At 36.5% G+C, this 13,894-nt stretch overlaps 1 protein-coding gene across 3 annotated transcripts in view; it reads left to right on the forward strand.

The window, feature by feature from the left end:
- Positions 1-5,123: 5,123 nt before the first annotated feature.
- LOC124306895 (probable phospholipid-transporting ATPase IA) overlaps positions 5,124-13,894 on the forward strand; it is a 60,454-nt gene continuing 51,683 nt past the window's right edge. Inside the window, exons 1-2 of one of the 3 annotated variants that reach the window (XM_046768027.1) lie at positions 5,124-5,258; positions 6,258-6,954. In XM_046768027.1, coding sequence (XP_046623983.1) covers positions 6,952-6,954 — 3 coding nt within the window. In that variant the 5' untranslated portion in view covers positions 5,124-5,258; positions 6,258-6,951. Of the gene's footprint in view, positions 5,259-5,325; positions 5,478-6,257; positions 6,955-11,771; positions 12,159-13,894 lie in introns of those variants that run through there. The other 2 variants (XM_046768026.1, XM_046768025.1) reach the window with 2 other exon arrangements.

Here is a 13,894-nt window from a genome sequence, read left to right on the forward strand (position 1 = left end):
TTTCAATGTTAATTACTTTTTCAATGAACTTCAAGAGCATACCAGTAAGTATCGGACGTGGAGTGATAATTTTTACATCACCTTGATAATTAAAGATATTCATTGCGATCAGAACTATCTGACGTAAGAGTATTACAACAATGCCTTCGTCTGTTAGTAAGATGGACATTAAGTAGCGAAGCTTCCGAAATATCAACAGATGTGAATAAATATATTTCAAAATCAAAATATGCATGTAGAGAAAAATTCGATGAGATGCCGATTTCGTATCAAAACTGTGGTTCATTCAACTGAACCTTGAAGCTCGTCTGTACATAAAATAAATAAGTAGCACCCTGTCTATGACAGCACCTCTGATCGTCAATAAATTTCTCAGAATATATCGGATGCAACTAATTTAAATTTATAGAAAAAAGAACCCTTTCTGTTATACACAGAACGAAATACAAAAGGCTGGCTTTTTTGGAGTAAAAATTACCTGGACAATGGTATTTGATTAGGTTGAAAAAAATACAAAAACTTTCAACAACTAACAAAAAAAGCATCCAAAGTATGTCTCACCGATTTTCTTCGTTCCATGATATGATGTAATATGTCAAGAAATATTGGACACGTATTTTTTCAGTGGCTGATTCGGCCATTCAATTGGTAAAAACCACGTCTAAAGTTTACACCCAATAATCAATTATTAAGATTTTCACCGTAACAGCGTAAAATCTTTGGATCAAACCAAGTAGACATTACTTAAAATCAACAAATCATGAAAAGCGCAGTGTTTTTACCCTCAGGGGTTGCATCATTTATTCTTTGCGGGTAAAATTTATGAGTGGTTTTTGGATCTTAAACGGCCGAATCAGCACGTAAGGAAATACGTCTCTTACATTTCTCGATTCACCACAACATATCTCAGATTAAAGAAAATCGGTGAGGTACACCACAGGTACTTTCTCTGTAAGTGCTAAAAAATCGCGGGCAAGCGCGTTTGCCACCTACAAACTTAAACCTGATGTCATCTGTAAATAACATTTTGTATCTGTTATAATTGTTACAGTGCACGATATAGCAATTTTTCGAGTTCTTCAAAGTTAAGTTACAAAATTAACCACCATCTGATCGTCCAAGTTAAACTTTGACAAGAGTAGGTCTCCGTACCACTAGGTAATGCTAATTTGTATTAATGAGGATACCTACTAATAGTTTGAAATTATTTCTATTCCTTGTGAATTCCATAAGAATGTGTTACGGAAATATGTAATATGTTATGTAATAGGGGTAAAATATTATGAAAGGTTTTCTTATGCAAGGAATATTAGGATAAGTTTTCCAGAACAAGGTCTGATTCCGTAACCCTTGAAGAGTTCTTTGACCGAAGTACAATCATAATAAATACTTTCGTGGATAATTCCATGGCGTAACAGTCGTTCTAACAGCTGAAGGCAATAGTTTAATTTCAAATTGATGAAGCCCGGATGTAGTGACAAATGTAATCGCGATAGGAGCTTCGGTTACCAGAAATTAAACGGGTAAGGATCTTCTAGAGCCACATATATAAATGTGTGGTAAATACATCTCCATACATCCTAGAATGGTTACTTCAGAAAAATGAAAACATCAGTCAAAATGAAACTCAATTCGAACAACGCACGCGAAGGTTACTTCTAGTGTACTGTACCCTACCTACACCCTTGAAGAGGAAATAAAAATGTTATATTCGACCATGCCAGAGGCGATTTTCCTTGAAGAGATAGCATTGATAAAAGGTAATTGACACAGTTTTTATATCTTTGAAAATTGTTTGACTTGCATTGGGAACACCCGTGCTGTAGGAAAAGACCATAAAAATGCAAAATATAGAATTTTCAAGTACACAAATGTGTTATCAGGATGAATTCTTGCGTCCTTCCGATCAAAGCCACCCGCCACAGCCTTACTTCTATTATCTTAGCATAGCCTTGGATACGATATGCGGCTACTCAAATCAATATTCACGTAAACCGACCGACTTTCAGATTCATAACTACAATGCACGTATTCCATTGCACAGCGTAGGACGGAAGTGATAACATTCTAGCCAAGGCTCGGACTCATATTTTGGTTATCGTTTATTTTTTTCCCCTAAAATGAAATGCCAGTTACCAGTGCACTTGACAGGTATGAGCCTCACTGAACGGTCGATAAGTTTCTGTATGTTAATTAGATGTACGGCGTGCCGTACACTTGGTTTGTCCATAATTACACCATGTCGTATCAGTCATAATTAGTTAAAAACGCGGAAAAAGTGTCAGCTGGCAATGAGCCGGCAATCCGCGGACATGCTTCAACTGCAAATTAGTTGGGTCGAGCTAGGCACTAGATTGCAGGAATGGATGCCTTAACTTTCGACCTGTTCATAAGTGAGTCAAGTCAAAACGTAAAGTGGCGTGTAACTCAGCTCCGCTTGTTAGGATGGTTGAAGTAGAATGGTCTAATCACAAATAAAAGCCGTTTTCACTACAAAAAATTTTTTTTTTTCAATTTCTTGTGTAATAGAAATTGCGGCCTTATGTATTAAAACGTATGACTACGTACACCGATCTCTAGATTGGACGAAATACAATTGGACAAAAAGTTCATCTTGCTGAATCATCCAAAGAGTTACTCGATATTTCACTGTAACATTTACTCGATAATGATCAGCTTTGTTTTCCATTCTTTCTCATTCAGTACAATTTTTCCTAAGTGTCCCGGTGATATGCCAGTGCTTAATTTCCAAATGGGATATTCGAGGTAAACGACCTAATATAAGTTTCGATAGTCATTTATCATTAACACTAAAAGTTCGTATGTTTTCAATTCAAAGTCCATTTAAAAACAGTACCACGGTGTACCGGTGTGCGTATCCTTAACTTTTCGGCTTTTGCATTATGCATAGGCATTTACACACATTTTTTTAATATCTCTACCAAACCATTTTAAAAACCCATATCATTAGAATGAATTACGATAAGAATATTGTGAAAATCTATGTAGTATTCAGAAATGAGGGTCAATGTTTTTATTTTTCTCGTGACATTTATCATCAGCCCCTTAGTTAACCCTTCAGGACATGGGTTATGAGATTTTCTCTCATGCTCAACGTAGATCTCAAATATCTTTTAAAATTCAAATGGAAAGACTACTTGAAAATTTTTGTATCTTCCTATAATTTAGTTTTCTAGATACACATTCACTAAAAACTGTTTTTTTTTAAATCAAAATTGCGAAAAAAAATAATTTTTTGGAGAACATGAGATTTTTTCTCATGGCCAGAGTATTAAAGGGTGAGAGATTTTAGCTTTCGTTTCTTTTCGGCCTAGTTCGGGTCGTTCCGTAGTATGCTTCCGCCATACTTGTTTACATGATACATGTACCTAAAGAATAATTGTGCAATGTTGTGCTGTGTTATCTGCTTTTAAAAATGTAAAATTTATTATTTAATTGTTGATATTCATTAAATGAATATTATTAAGAGGACTGTTAATCTTGAAAAATAAAATAACTACTACTTTTAATTTCAAGTAACACAACAAAATGATAATTATTAATAATATTTGTTTCTATTATTTTTTTTTTTAATTGATATTACTTTAATAATAAATTTGAGCAATTATTTTACCTTAAAAAACATTGAAAATTATAAATAAATGATATTTTCTTAAGAAAGCTGTATTTAAAATATACTGAGCGCATGCGCAGAAGCCATGAGATTTTTTCTCATGGCCAGAGTAAATAATGGCAGTCAAAACACCCATGTCCTGAAGGGTTAATGTTCTATGATACACTTCAGTGTTACAGAAATTGCCACTCGCAAGGAGGAAAAGTTATCGATGCGCCTGCATCGCATTGTTCCGTCTTTTGTTATACTAGCATGACATTGATACAGCCCGCACTTTGTGTACGCCTATGTGTATTTTTCGCACTTGGTTGCCATGAGTTATACACAGGTATAAGTTGATCGTACACAAATTGAGGAAATAAAATATCATCCATAACGGCAGTTTGTCTTCGGAACAAGAGAGATGTAAGATGTTTTTCTCATGTCGCCAAAGTGTCGAACTTCGTACCATAAGTACACAAATGCACATATATTAACCTGTTACCAATAAGACCAGCTAGATTTGATTTCATCAGTTTATGCATGCAGTGCAATATCAAAATTTAAGTGAACAACAACAGTACCTTAATACTGGACTGTAATTGTTTTACGGTATTTTAGTGAGCCCATTCGTAAGTGAAAAAGTTACAAAAAAAAATTAAGAAAATTAATAAGCCTTCGTTGTGATTTTCATACGGTATTTAAGTTCATTTATAGCATATTCAACACCAGGTCTCCGTAATCTTTGTAAAGTGTGCAACCCACGTACTTTATAACCACGAAGTAAGAAAGATACTTCGTGTTTATAACTCTACAATCGTCGGTAGTATCCCTAGTGGATTTTACTTTATCAGCAAACGCGTATTCAAGCGGGCTCTTTGCATATGTCGGTATTCAGGCAAATGACTTGTTCGAAGAAATTGCTAGTTCAGCAAGCTGTGCACAGATGTCACTACGTAAATTTAAAGCATTTGCCCACTAGGACCACTGATCTCTATCCTCTCTATCTAGTCACTGGCTTAGTGGCCATATTCTGTACCAGGCACCTGGCACTCCTGGTTTTACTGTGTCTCCGGCCAGTACGTGGCGCTAGTAGTCATCTGCGCACTTTAGAGAGAAACCACGGTCCTACATACAGGTCTGGTAGGGGGTGTCACCGTTAGTGAGGCACACAGTCTTGTTTCCTATCTATCCGCTAGGAGCGCCATTGGCCCGGGGTATGATAAATACAAATATATACCGATAAGATAACCTGCTCATCGAAGTTTTTGACAGTTCATAACTCAGTGTAAAGTGTGTAAATGGTGGATCATCTACACAAGATCTCAAACTGCCTCAAAAGTTGTGAGCCCTCGCTTAATGTTTATGGATTTTATTGACTTAAACATTTGAGGATTCCGTTAAAATAAAATAATTAGCACGCCCGCCATGGAATGCTAGTAAACATCTCAATCATTTTTTATTCGCATCTTTCTTCTTTTTTGAGTGTTATTCAGGATTGTTGATTCCGAAAAATCAGCTGTTCTGATCTGATTTATGATTGGCTCACCCCGAGGGGGCAGCGCTGCAGACGGCGAAGACGAGAACCACGGTTTTGCCTCATTATCTGAGTCTTTCCCCACCCTACTAGTTTCCGGACCTGTATGTAAGACCGTGAGAGGAACAGACGAGTATAAAGGGCGTGTTCGGAAATTGACTGAAAGTACTGTCAGTACTGAAAATGGTATAGTCCAAGTGACGTATACTGTAGATTTTCAGTACTGATAGTACTTTCAGTCAATTTTCGAACACGCCCTCAGTGTTTGATTACCACAAAATATATGTACCATATGCGATGCTGAGAACTGCAATTGTCGGTATTTTGGTCGGTATATATAGATTTTTTTTCATCCCGCTCAATTTATCTAGGCTAAAATCCATCCTATATTTCTTAAATTACTCATTGAAAAAATCAACTATCTTGGTTGTGAGTTATTTGGAAAACTATAATGCATACCGACAAGTCTAACCTCCGCGGGTATGTAATCGTCTTCATGCCCTAATAGAAACTTCAGTGTAGGTTGTATATAGGTATGTAGGTATGTATGTACGTATGCATTCAGCCTAAATCAATGGAGACTTGGTGAAGCCAAAGTTGATTACCCATCATTTATACGCAATACGTAGCGCGTTTCAACGTTCATTTGTTGAAATCAAAATTGCAGTATTGTGGTTAGTCCTATAGTTTGCGATTTACAATACAGTCATCACCTTTGCGGCTGTATCAGAAAGTTTCGGGAATCACTTGCACAATAAGATAATACAAGTTTAATAATTTTCATTAAAAGCCCTTTTACTGAAAGCGAACCTATAATATTTATCAGTAAATTGAAGAAAAAGATGTTATAACCGAGATAACTTTGAGAGGGACGTCAATATGTTTATTGCTATATTTTTGCGGGGAATCAGGTTCGTGACAGTATATTGTTGATATATGAATTAATTATGGTTGGGTGAACGGTCAAGGATGAAAAGATGCATTATTCGGACTAGATCATGCTTTTATTCGACGTTTCGTTATTTAATGCTATATACCAGACTATAATAAATTTTTACTGATAAGCAAATCATCGTTGCATGATTCGTTGATTTAAATTGATTTCAGAGTTTCCAAGAGAACAACACTGCTCCCGTAATAATATTGGCTCAATTTTATCAACATAAACCGCTTCCGCATGATGGAACTGGCCTAGGCCAGAGCCGGCTAGAACTCCGCTCGACGCAGCCAATTTAAGCAACTCCCAGAGAGCACAGACTGTGACGCTGAACGTTAAACCCAGTGCGCAGCTTCGAAACTGAAGCTACAACACACAGTTCACAAAGCTGAGAACCACCGCATTTAATCGTTCTGTCCGGAACTCCGGAAAGACGTTGTATACCCAGTGCAGTATGAACGAATGAAACAAGTATCCTGTACGTTATAAATTTGGCTTCAATGCTAAACAAGGAGAAAGGGAAGGCCCTGAAACGCGAAGTTATTTGGGGGCAGCGACACACCTCGCTGTTGGAGCCCCAGCTTAGCTCGACAACGTGCTATCGGTAAAGTCGGTGTGTGTTGATGTGTCGCAGAGACGAAGGAACCACCTGGCTCACCTGTCCGCGCTACCTTTCCAACCGTATAGCGCGTCGCGTCGGTGCAGTGTGTAACGCTTTGTGTTTACCGTAGAATAGTGACCAGTTTTTGTTATAATTAATAAAATTTGAAGGTGGTTTTGAAAGTTGGATATTTTGGAGTTATGTGAGATGCCGAATATCCACCAACACGTGTGTCATGGTATAAATTACTCGTCACTTTCAAAATGGTGAGTAATTCTGATTTCCTTTTAATTTTCAGGTCAACGATCTCTCTTGTCGCGTTTCAGGTTATGGTATTTTACCTTGTATTACATACGAACTTTTGCTGTTTTATGCGGGTTTACTTCATCCTCGATAATTTTGACTCCAACCTGTGGCTGCCCATTTATTCTCAGCATGCACTTACACATCCAATGCCAATAGCCTCTCTCTATGTTTCGATCGGTCAGTTTTTGTGTCTTGCTAAATTTTCATCACTTGTTGCGATACGTACCGGGTGGCCCGATTATTTTGCATTTTTTTTTTTTTTTATTTCGTGATAATTCGCTGAGTGAACTGAGTAATAGTTTGATTGTTTGATAACAAGACGTTCCACCTATAATTGTTTTGATTTATAAAGAAAAATCAAAAGTAAACACACCAAAGCTATACCTTTCATGTGACTTTCTTTCGTAAGCTCGAGTTGAATTTGTTTGAATACATTGACGAAGAATAAATCTCCCTGCTGAAAATACGAATGAAATGTTTGAAGTACTATTTTCATTGTCACAGTATAATGTCACGTTCATCAATTGATCGATTATTCAGAACAGCGTGATGGAGTTTCAATGTTTCGCACGTAGCATTGTCTTATTTTTCGATATATATAAGTACAAACTTGCCTCTAACACTCAAATGGTTACGAGTTACTGTAGCCCCTGTACATACGGATGTATGCATCTAATGGCGAATCGATACTTCGATCTATTTTCGGAAGTTTCTATATAGTCTTTACACCGTAAGAATAAAGACTCGTACCCCAGAGCGTTGAATATTTAATTACTCATACTGATATCACCCACATACACACGGATCGATTGGGATACAAACGTGCGGGTAAGTCGTATAATGGAGCACATTTTTTTTTGTGTATATAAACTTGAGGTAAAAAATTTCACGAATCAGTAGTGTTTGAAAGTAATTTAAATTTTCACTAATCGTCTTCAAGAAAGGTTTTCAAACAGCGCGCATGCGCGATATACACTATCCACAGTTCCCGCGTTCTTTTTTCTACTATCAGCAAACTGCGATAAGAAATTAGTCAATTTCAACTTGTTCCTGATCGAAAAATGTCACGTATCCAAATTTCGAGTTGCCACGACCTTATGAAATATGAATAAAGTATTATCGTCGGTGACTCTTTATGACGAACCTAGAAGTTACAGGATGACGTTAGTATAAAATTGAAACGTATATACTACGTTAACTTAAGTGTATCTGCACAAGGTTAAGGGGGGGGTAAGGTCAAATCATACGAAAAAAGCCATGTTTTCGTGATTTTTTTTCTGACGACGTAGTTAAAATTTCTTTACTCAACCAATGGTACATTGAAGTATGACATTCGAAGAATATTTCATCAAATTTTTACAAAGAAATATTAAAAAATACGGCAATGGCAGCAATTGTTCGGACGTGTCTCGAAAAAGAGTTGAATTGCGGTGCCCCTCATAACTTGGTGCTGGATCATCGAAAATCAAAAAATCAAAGTTCATTCGTTAGATAATAGTTTTTCCCAGGTAACGCTGTCGAGTTTTTTTTTTTTTTGTTCATAATTTTGATTTCGCAATAACAAATTAGGCGATTTTTTCCCAAAAAATTGTGTTTTTCACTTCAAAGTGTTCGAAAAAATGAAAAAAATTGGAAAAAAAAAAAAACTCGACAGCGTTACCTGGGAAAAACTATTATCTAACGAATGAATTTTGATTTTTTGATTTTCGATGATCCAGCACCAAGTTATGAGGGGCACCGCAATTCAACTCTTTTTCGAGACACGTCCGAACAATTGCTGCCATTGCCGTATTTTTTAATATTTCTTTGTAAAAATTTGATGAAATATTCTTCGAATGTCATACTTCAATGTACCATTGTTTGAGTAAAGAAATTTTAACTACGTCGTCAGAAAAAAAATCACGAAAACATGGCTTTTTTCGTATGATTTGACCTTACCCCCCCCTTAAAGAAAGAACATCTACGGGTTCATTTCGTTGAGTTGTTTCAGTAACAAATTATGCTTGGGAGTGGCAACAAGAATGCCGCGCCCATTCGGCATTTGGCATGTTACCACATTTCCGTTGATGTCACGAATGTATGTAACTATATTTGTGTACGATGTCATATTCCTCTAATGTGCCGTGGAGGCCGAGGGGTCGATTACCCGTTATTATTACTTGGACATACAAAAATTCGTATTGTTATATCCTTATCGATTCCATGTATGACATACGAATTTGCATAATGAGTGACTGCACGCGCACTCGACAAGTCAGTGGCAGTCGATATCTATATGCACGTTATACGTGTCGAATAATGGCACACCGGAACCATACCATAAAAGACAAAGCTTGTACACTATAGGAGGTACTATTTATTATACATTCATAACTTGTAAATATTTTTATTAGTAGTAAGTATTTGTAGTTGGTACAATAAAAACATTTCGCCAACTTCTTTCTATCAAAGGTAACTGTACTATACCAATTCATTGTTTTCCGTTTTCATCTTGTGCGTATGGCAACAAGTAATTGAACTCTTATTTCAGGACTTTAATATCGGATTTTTAAAAAGACCGCAATATGGTCAGATATCGATCCATCAAACCATTACTGTCTTTTCATTCAATTGCAAAGATTTAAAAAGGGGTTACGCCGATTTTACTGCAGTTGTCAACTGATTTTATAAACAGGTTTGCAGTTCGGCAAAACCCTCATTTCGAATGAAATTTGGATTCCGGTAAACAAATACAAAAATAAAGAAAGGAGTATTAGGGCCTTGCTGTTAATAATAACGAAGGAGTCTCGCTTCGCAGCTTTGCCTACAGACAGGAAAAGAGTCTGTTGGCAGCGCTGCAATGAGAGCGCTCGGACACCGTTGCTAATGGCTACTGCATTGAGGCATCAGTTTTCCTGGTCTAAATTGATTATAAGGGGGTTCTACTGTTGTTGCCAATAGTGTGGACGCCGGCGGTAAATTATTACGTAGAAAACAACTAGGACTTTAATATGATATATGTTTCCGGCAGAACTAGGCTATCAGAGACTGAGATGCGATTACTGTTTAGAGGTTGATGCTTTGCTGCTACATTCTATTAGTGTCATTAACTGGTACAAATTAACTTACGACATTGTAGCCTGGAATCTAAACCACAATTAGCAACGTCACGGCAAGACAATCATATGTTAATGTATTATTTATTTTATTTTTTTTTTGCCTTTTTTATGTAATTCAAGTGTAGAAATATCCAGAAAAGATCAGAAGATGACGACACATTGGAAGCTAACGTCAAATGCAATAAAGTTTGTTGTGACGAGAGTTTAATTCTTGAATCCGTAAACTTGGCACTCTAAGAAAGTGACTTTAGGGCTGAAAAGGTGAATTGGAAATAATCAAAGACCTAAAAAATAGGGCATTCAGAAAGACACGCCTCTACAACTATTCATGCCTTTGAGGTTTTGTTATACTATAGTTATTGATTTTAAAGTCTCTACACGCTACGTGTTTGCAGGCATTATATACGTATTAAAATGGAAAACGACCCGTCACGATTACATTCTTCGTTTCATTAAAAGCTTTAAAGCTGAAGAGCTTTACTGCGGCATAATGTACGGCAGAACGTGCTGTATCATCGTGTCCCAATTGCAATACGTTTACAAAAGATTATGACCAACAGTGCCACGTACAGGTATAATAAAGCAGAAAGTGGATGTTGTTCGGAAGTATCATATCAATAATGTTCAGAAGTAGTATTTTAACAGAAAACGTATTTCTTTCAGTCTGGATTTTTCTTATTCTTTCAACCGATTTCAACGACAAAAGTCAATGCACTATATTATTTATTCATTAGGCAATATCCTTAATGGAAAAATCCCGTAACATAATTCTTTGTACATTATAATTCTGTATGCTTGCCTCGAATGAGAACACCACACAACTTACCCCGGACACGTACCAAAATACATGTATACATGCATTGTACACGTTGTAATCCCATAGAATATCCAAGTAACTTCGTGAAATTGGCTTAATTTTTAACAAAAACGTATTCTGCTTCGCAGCACGCACATTTCGTGCTTCTTTTTTTTTCAACGAGTTATTGAATGGCAGGTGTAATACAGATGGGTGAAATAAATTTATAAAAAAATCGACGCCTTTCACTCTTGAATAATCGATGTCAACGACGCTAATTTTATACCTATAAGCGTGACATAAACAAACGCGTATACAATACGTTAATATCTCACGCAGGAGAACGAACCGGTCGATAGAGTTCTTTTTTGGTAACATAAATATAAATTATGCCACAGCCGACCTGTTTTTCATCATATTTCACTAGCAGTAACAAATTCTTTTGTTTAGATGGTATGTGTCTCATAATGGTCTATACTCACGACTTATAATTACAATTAAAACAGTTCATTATCCTTCATATAACCCTCTATGTACGAGACGTCGAAACAGGCGGGGTGGTTTTTTTTTTTATTGTCTTTTCATTACATAATCATAGTCTCGTACAGGACTCTTGCGTCACTAGAAGGATAAACTCAATTTACACCTATAAAGTTCGCTCCAGGGTTTTCTATTGATCGCGTTTACCACGGTTACTATTTTATTCATCATTTACAGTGTGCTTCTCATTTTATGGGTGGCTGAGGCCGATAAGTAAACCTCAAAGGAAATGAATCATAGCTATGCCTGTAGGGTACAGGATGTACCGACGGAAAAAAAAAAACTTCTCGCCACAAAACGGTGTTGCGTGTATTCAGTGAACCGTAAATAAGTGCTGGCAATAAGAAAGATACGACAGCAGACTGTGTTACTGCATGTGATCAGTGATAGGCACGCAGGTCCAATCTGAACACCACACAAAGTGAATGCAAAGATTGGCAATTGTCACAGTAGTCAGAGAATCACTGCGTGAATCGTTGTATTTATTCTTACTTCTAAAGCTCCGTTACATGTACTCTGAACAATTTTACGAAGCAATGGAGCCAATTCGATCTTCTGTTTTCATGCCTTCGTAATTGGCATTCAGTTTCCGAGGTGTGTGCGTGTGTTTGTGTGAACATTATATGCTGGGTGACTGTATAAGTACACATCTGGAATCGATCCGTGTAGACAGAATGCTAAATCTGTTGTTGATGTGACAATGCATGTCTCATTACCATGTCTTTACTTGGTAAGTTTCATATTTATTCAACCGTTGTTCATCAACGTAACTATGAGGCGTTCTCCACCAACTCAGACACTTTTTTTTTATCCTCTCGCATCTGTTCCGTAATTGGTAATACAGCAGTACTACTTAAAGTTACTGTCTGTGAATTTTTTTATATTTTTTAAGTTACTCGTTTATTGTTGAGGCATATAAAATATAACATATATTGCATTAAATAGTTCATGGAAAAGAGGAACTCAGACGTATCCTAATTCACCTTTCTCGGTAAAATATTTTTTCTATTATGCAAGAAAGTCGAGTTTCACGATGCAAATTTTTTTTTAGCCGTTCCCAATACAGTGCCAAATACCCTGTTAAATTTACAGCAAAGTCAAAGGTGTCGCTTTGGTGTATTTTGATCTAAACAGAATTTATGCATCGCGGACAAGGCTTATGTAATTTATTAACACCGTTCACGTTCTTACACCATATTCAAGGTTGAATTTTCAGCCTCCTTAAATTAAGCTACCAAGTAACATGACACTTGTCATTACAGTGTCTGGCAATTGCTGTAAGCTTAGTGTAAACTCGGCCTAGTCAAAGTTAAATCGATGATACATCTTCGACCAGCTCGTTAAGGGATCGTCTCAGTGTGAAATTTTCAAAAAAATTTTTTTTTTTTTTTTGCATTATCGTATAGTACACACTGTTCTAAACATTCTCTCAAATTTTTAAATCGAAATTCAAATTATTACGGTCGCTACAGCGTTTCTTGTAGAAAGGGAACGGGTTTTCTACCTGCGCGAGTACTAAGGGGCCGTACTTAAATTACGTAACGGAATTTGAAGAACTTTTCAACCCCTACCCCCCCTGTGTAACAGATCATAACAAAATGTCAACCCCCCCCCCCCCGTCCCAAATTGTACGTAATTTTTCGGAATCAAATAACGAAATAGCATAAAATTTTATTAAAATCATTTGTATTTTTCATTATTCTTCTATTTATTAATTATTAATTAATTATTAAGTGTTTTAATTACTGTAAGTTGAGTGATCTAATGCCAAGAGCTACCGCAGCGCGCTAGTTTCAAAATGTTAAAGGTTTGGCTATAACAGAATCTGGCGCGGGAATTCAGTTTGAATTTTTTTATTAATTATCAAAAAATTTTACATTCAATTCAAAAAATTACGTACAAGCATCAAAAGACCCCCTCCCCCGTATCGTAACAAAGTGTAACAATCGAGTCTGACCCCCCCCCTCCCTTACGTTTGTTACGTAATTTAAGTATGGCCCCTAAGGTGCTTAGGTTCTATAACCTTGCAGAATAAACTGTCCAAGCATTTCAGTTCGTTTTTGACATCCACCACGGATAGACGTACGAGAGAAACCCCCAAGAAAAAAATCAAGACCTGGCATCGCCGATTGATCGTAAGTAAACGATTTATATAAACTTTCCCAACTTCAATCTTTAAACGCGTTTTTCTCAGAATGGTGTTTTTCAAAACGGTTTCCACTCTCAAAGGAAGAGTTTTAATGATATCTAGTTCCAATTTCGGGAGAACATTTTAAACGTCATTCTTTATCGCGCTATGGAAGCTTTTTTTTTTTTTTTGAAAACTTCCTATTTTTTTTACGAAAAACTGTCGAAAAAAGGGCCACATTCGACACTTTTTGTTCAAACCGCCGCCATTTTGTCAAATTTGAAAAAAAAAAAACCCTCCATAGCGCGATAGCGACTTTCCTACAGATCAATAATCTT

This window comes from Neodiprion virginianus, chromosome 6, assembly GCF_021901495.1.
Source record: "Neodiprion virginianus isolate iyNeoVirg1 chromosome 6, iyNeoVirg1.1, whole genome shotgun sequence".
NCBI lineage: Eukaryota > Metazoa > Arthropoda > Insecta > Hymenoptera > Diprionidae > Neodiprion > Neodiprion virginianus.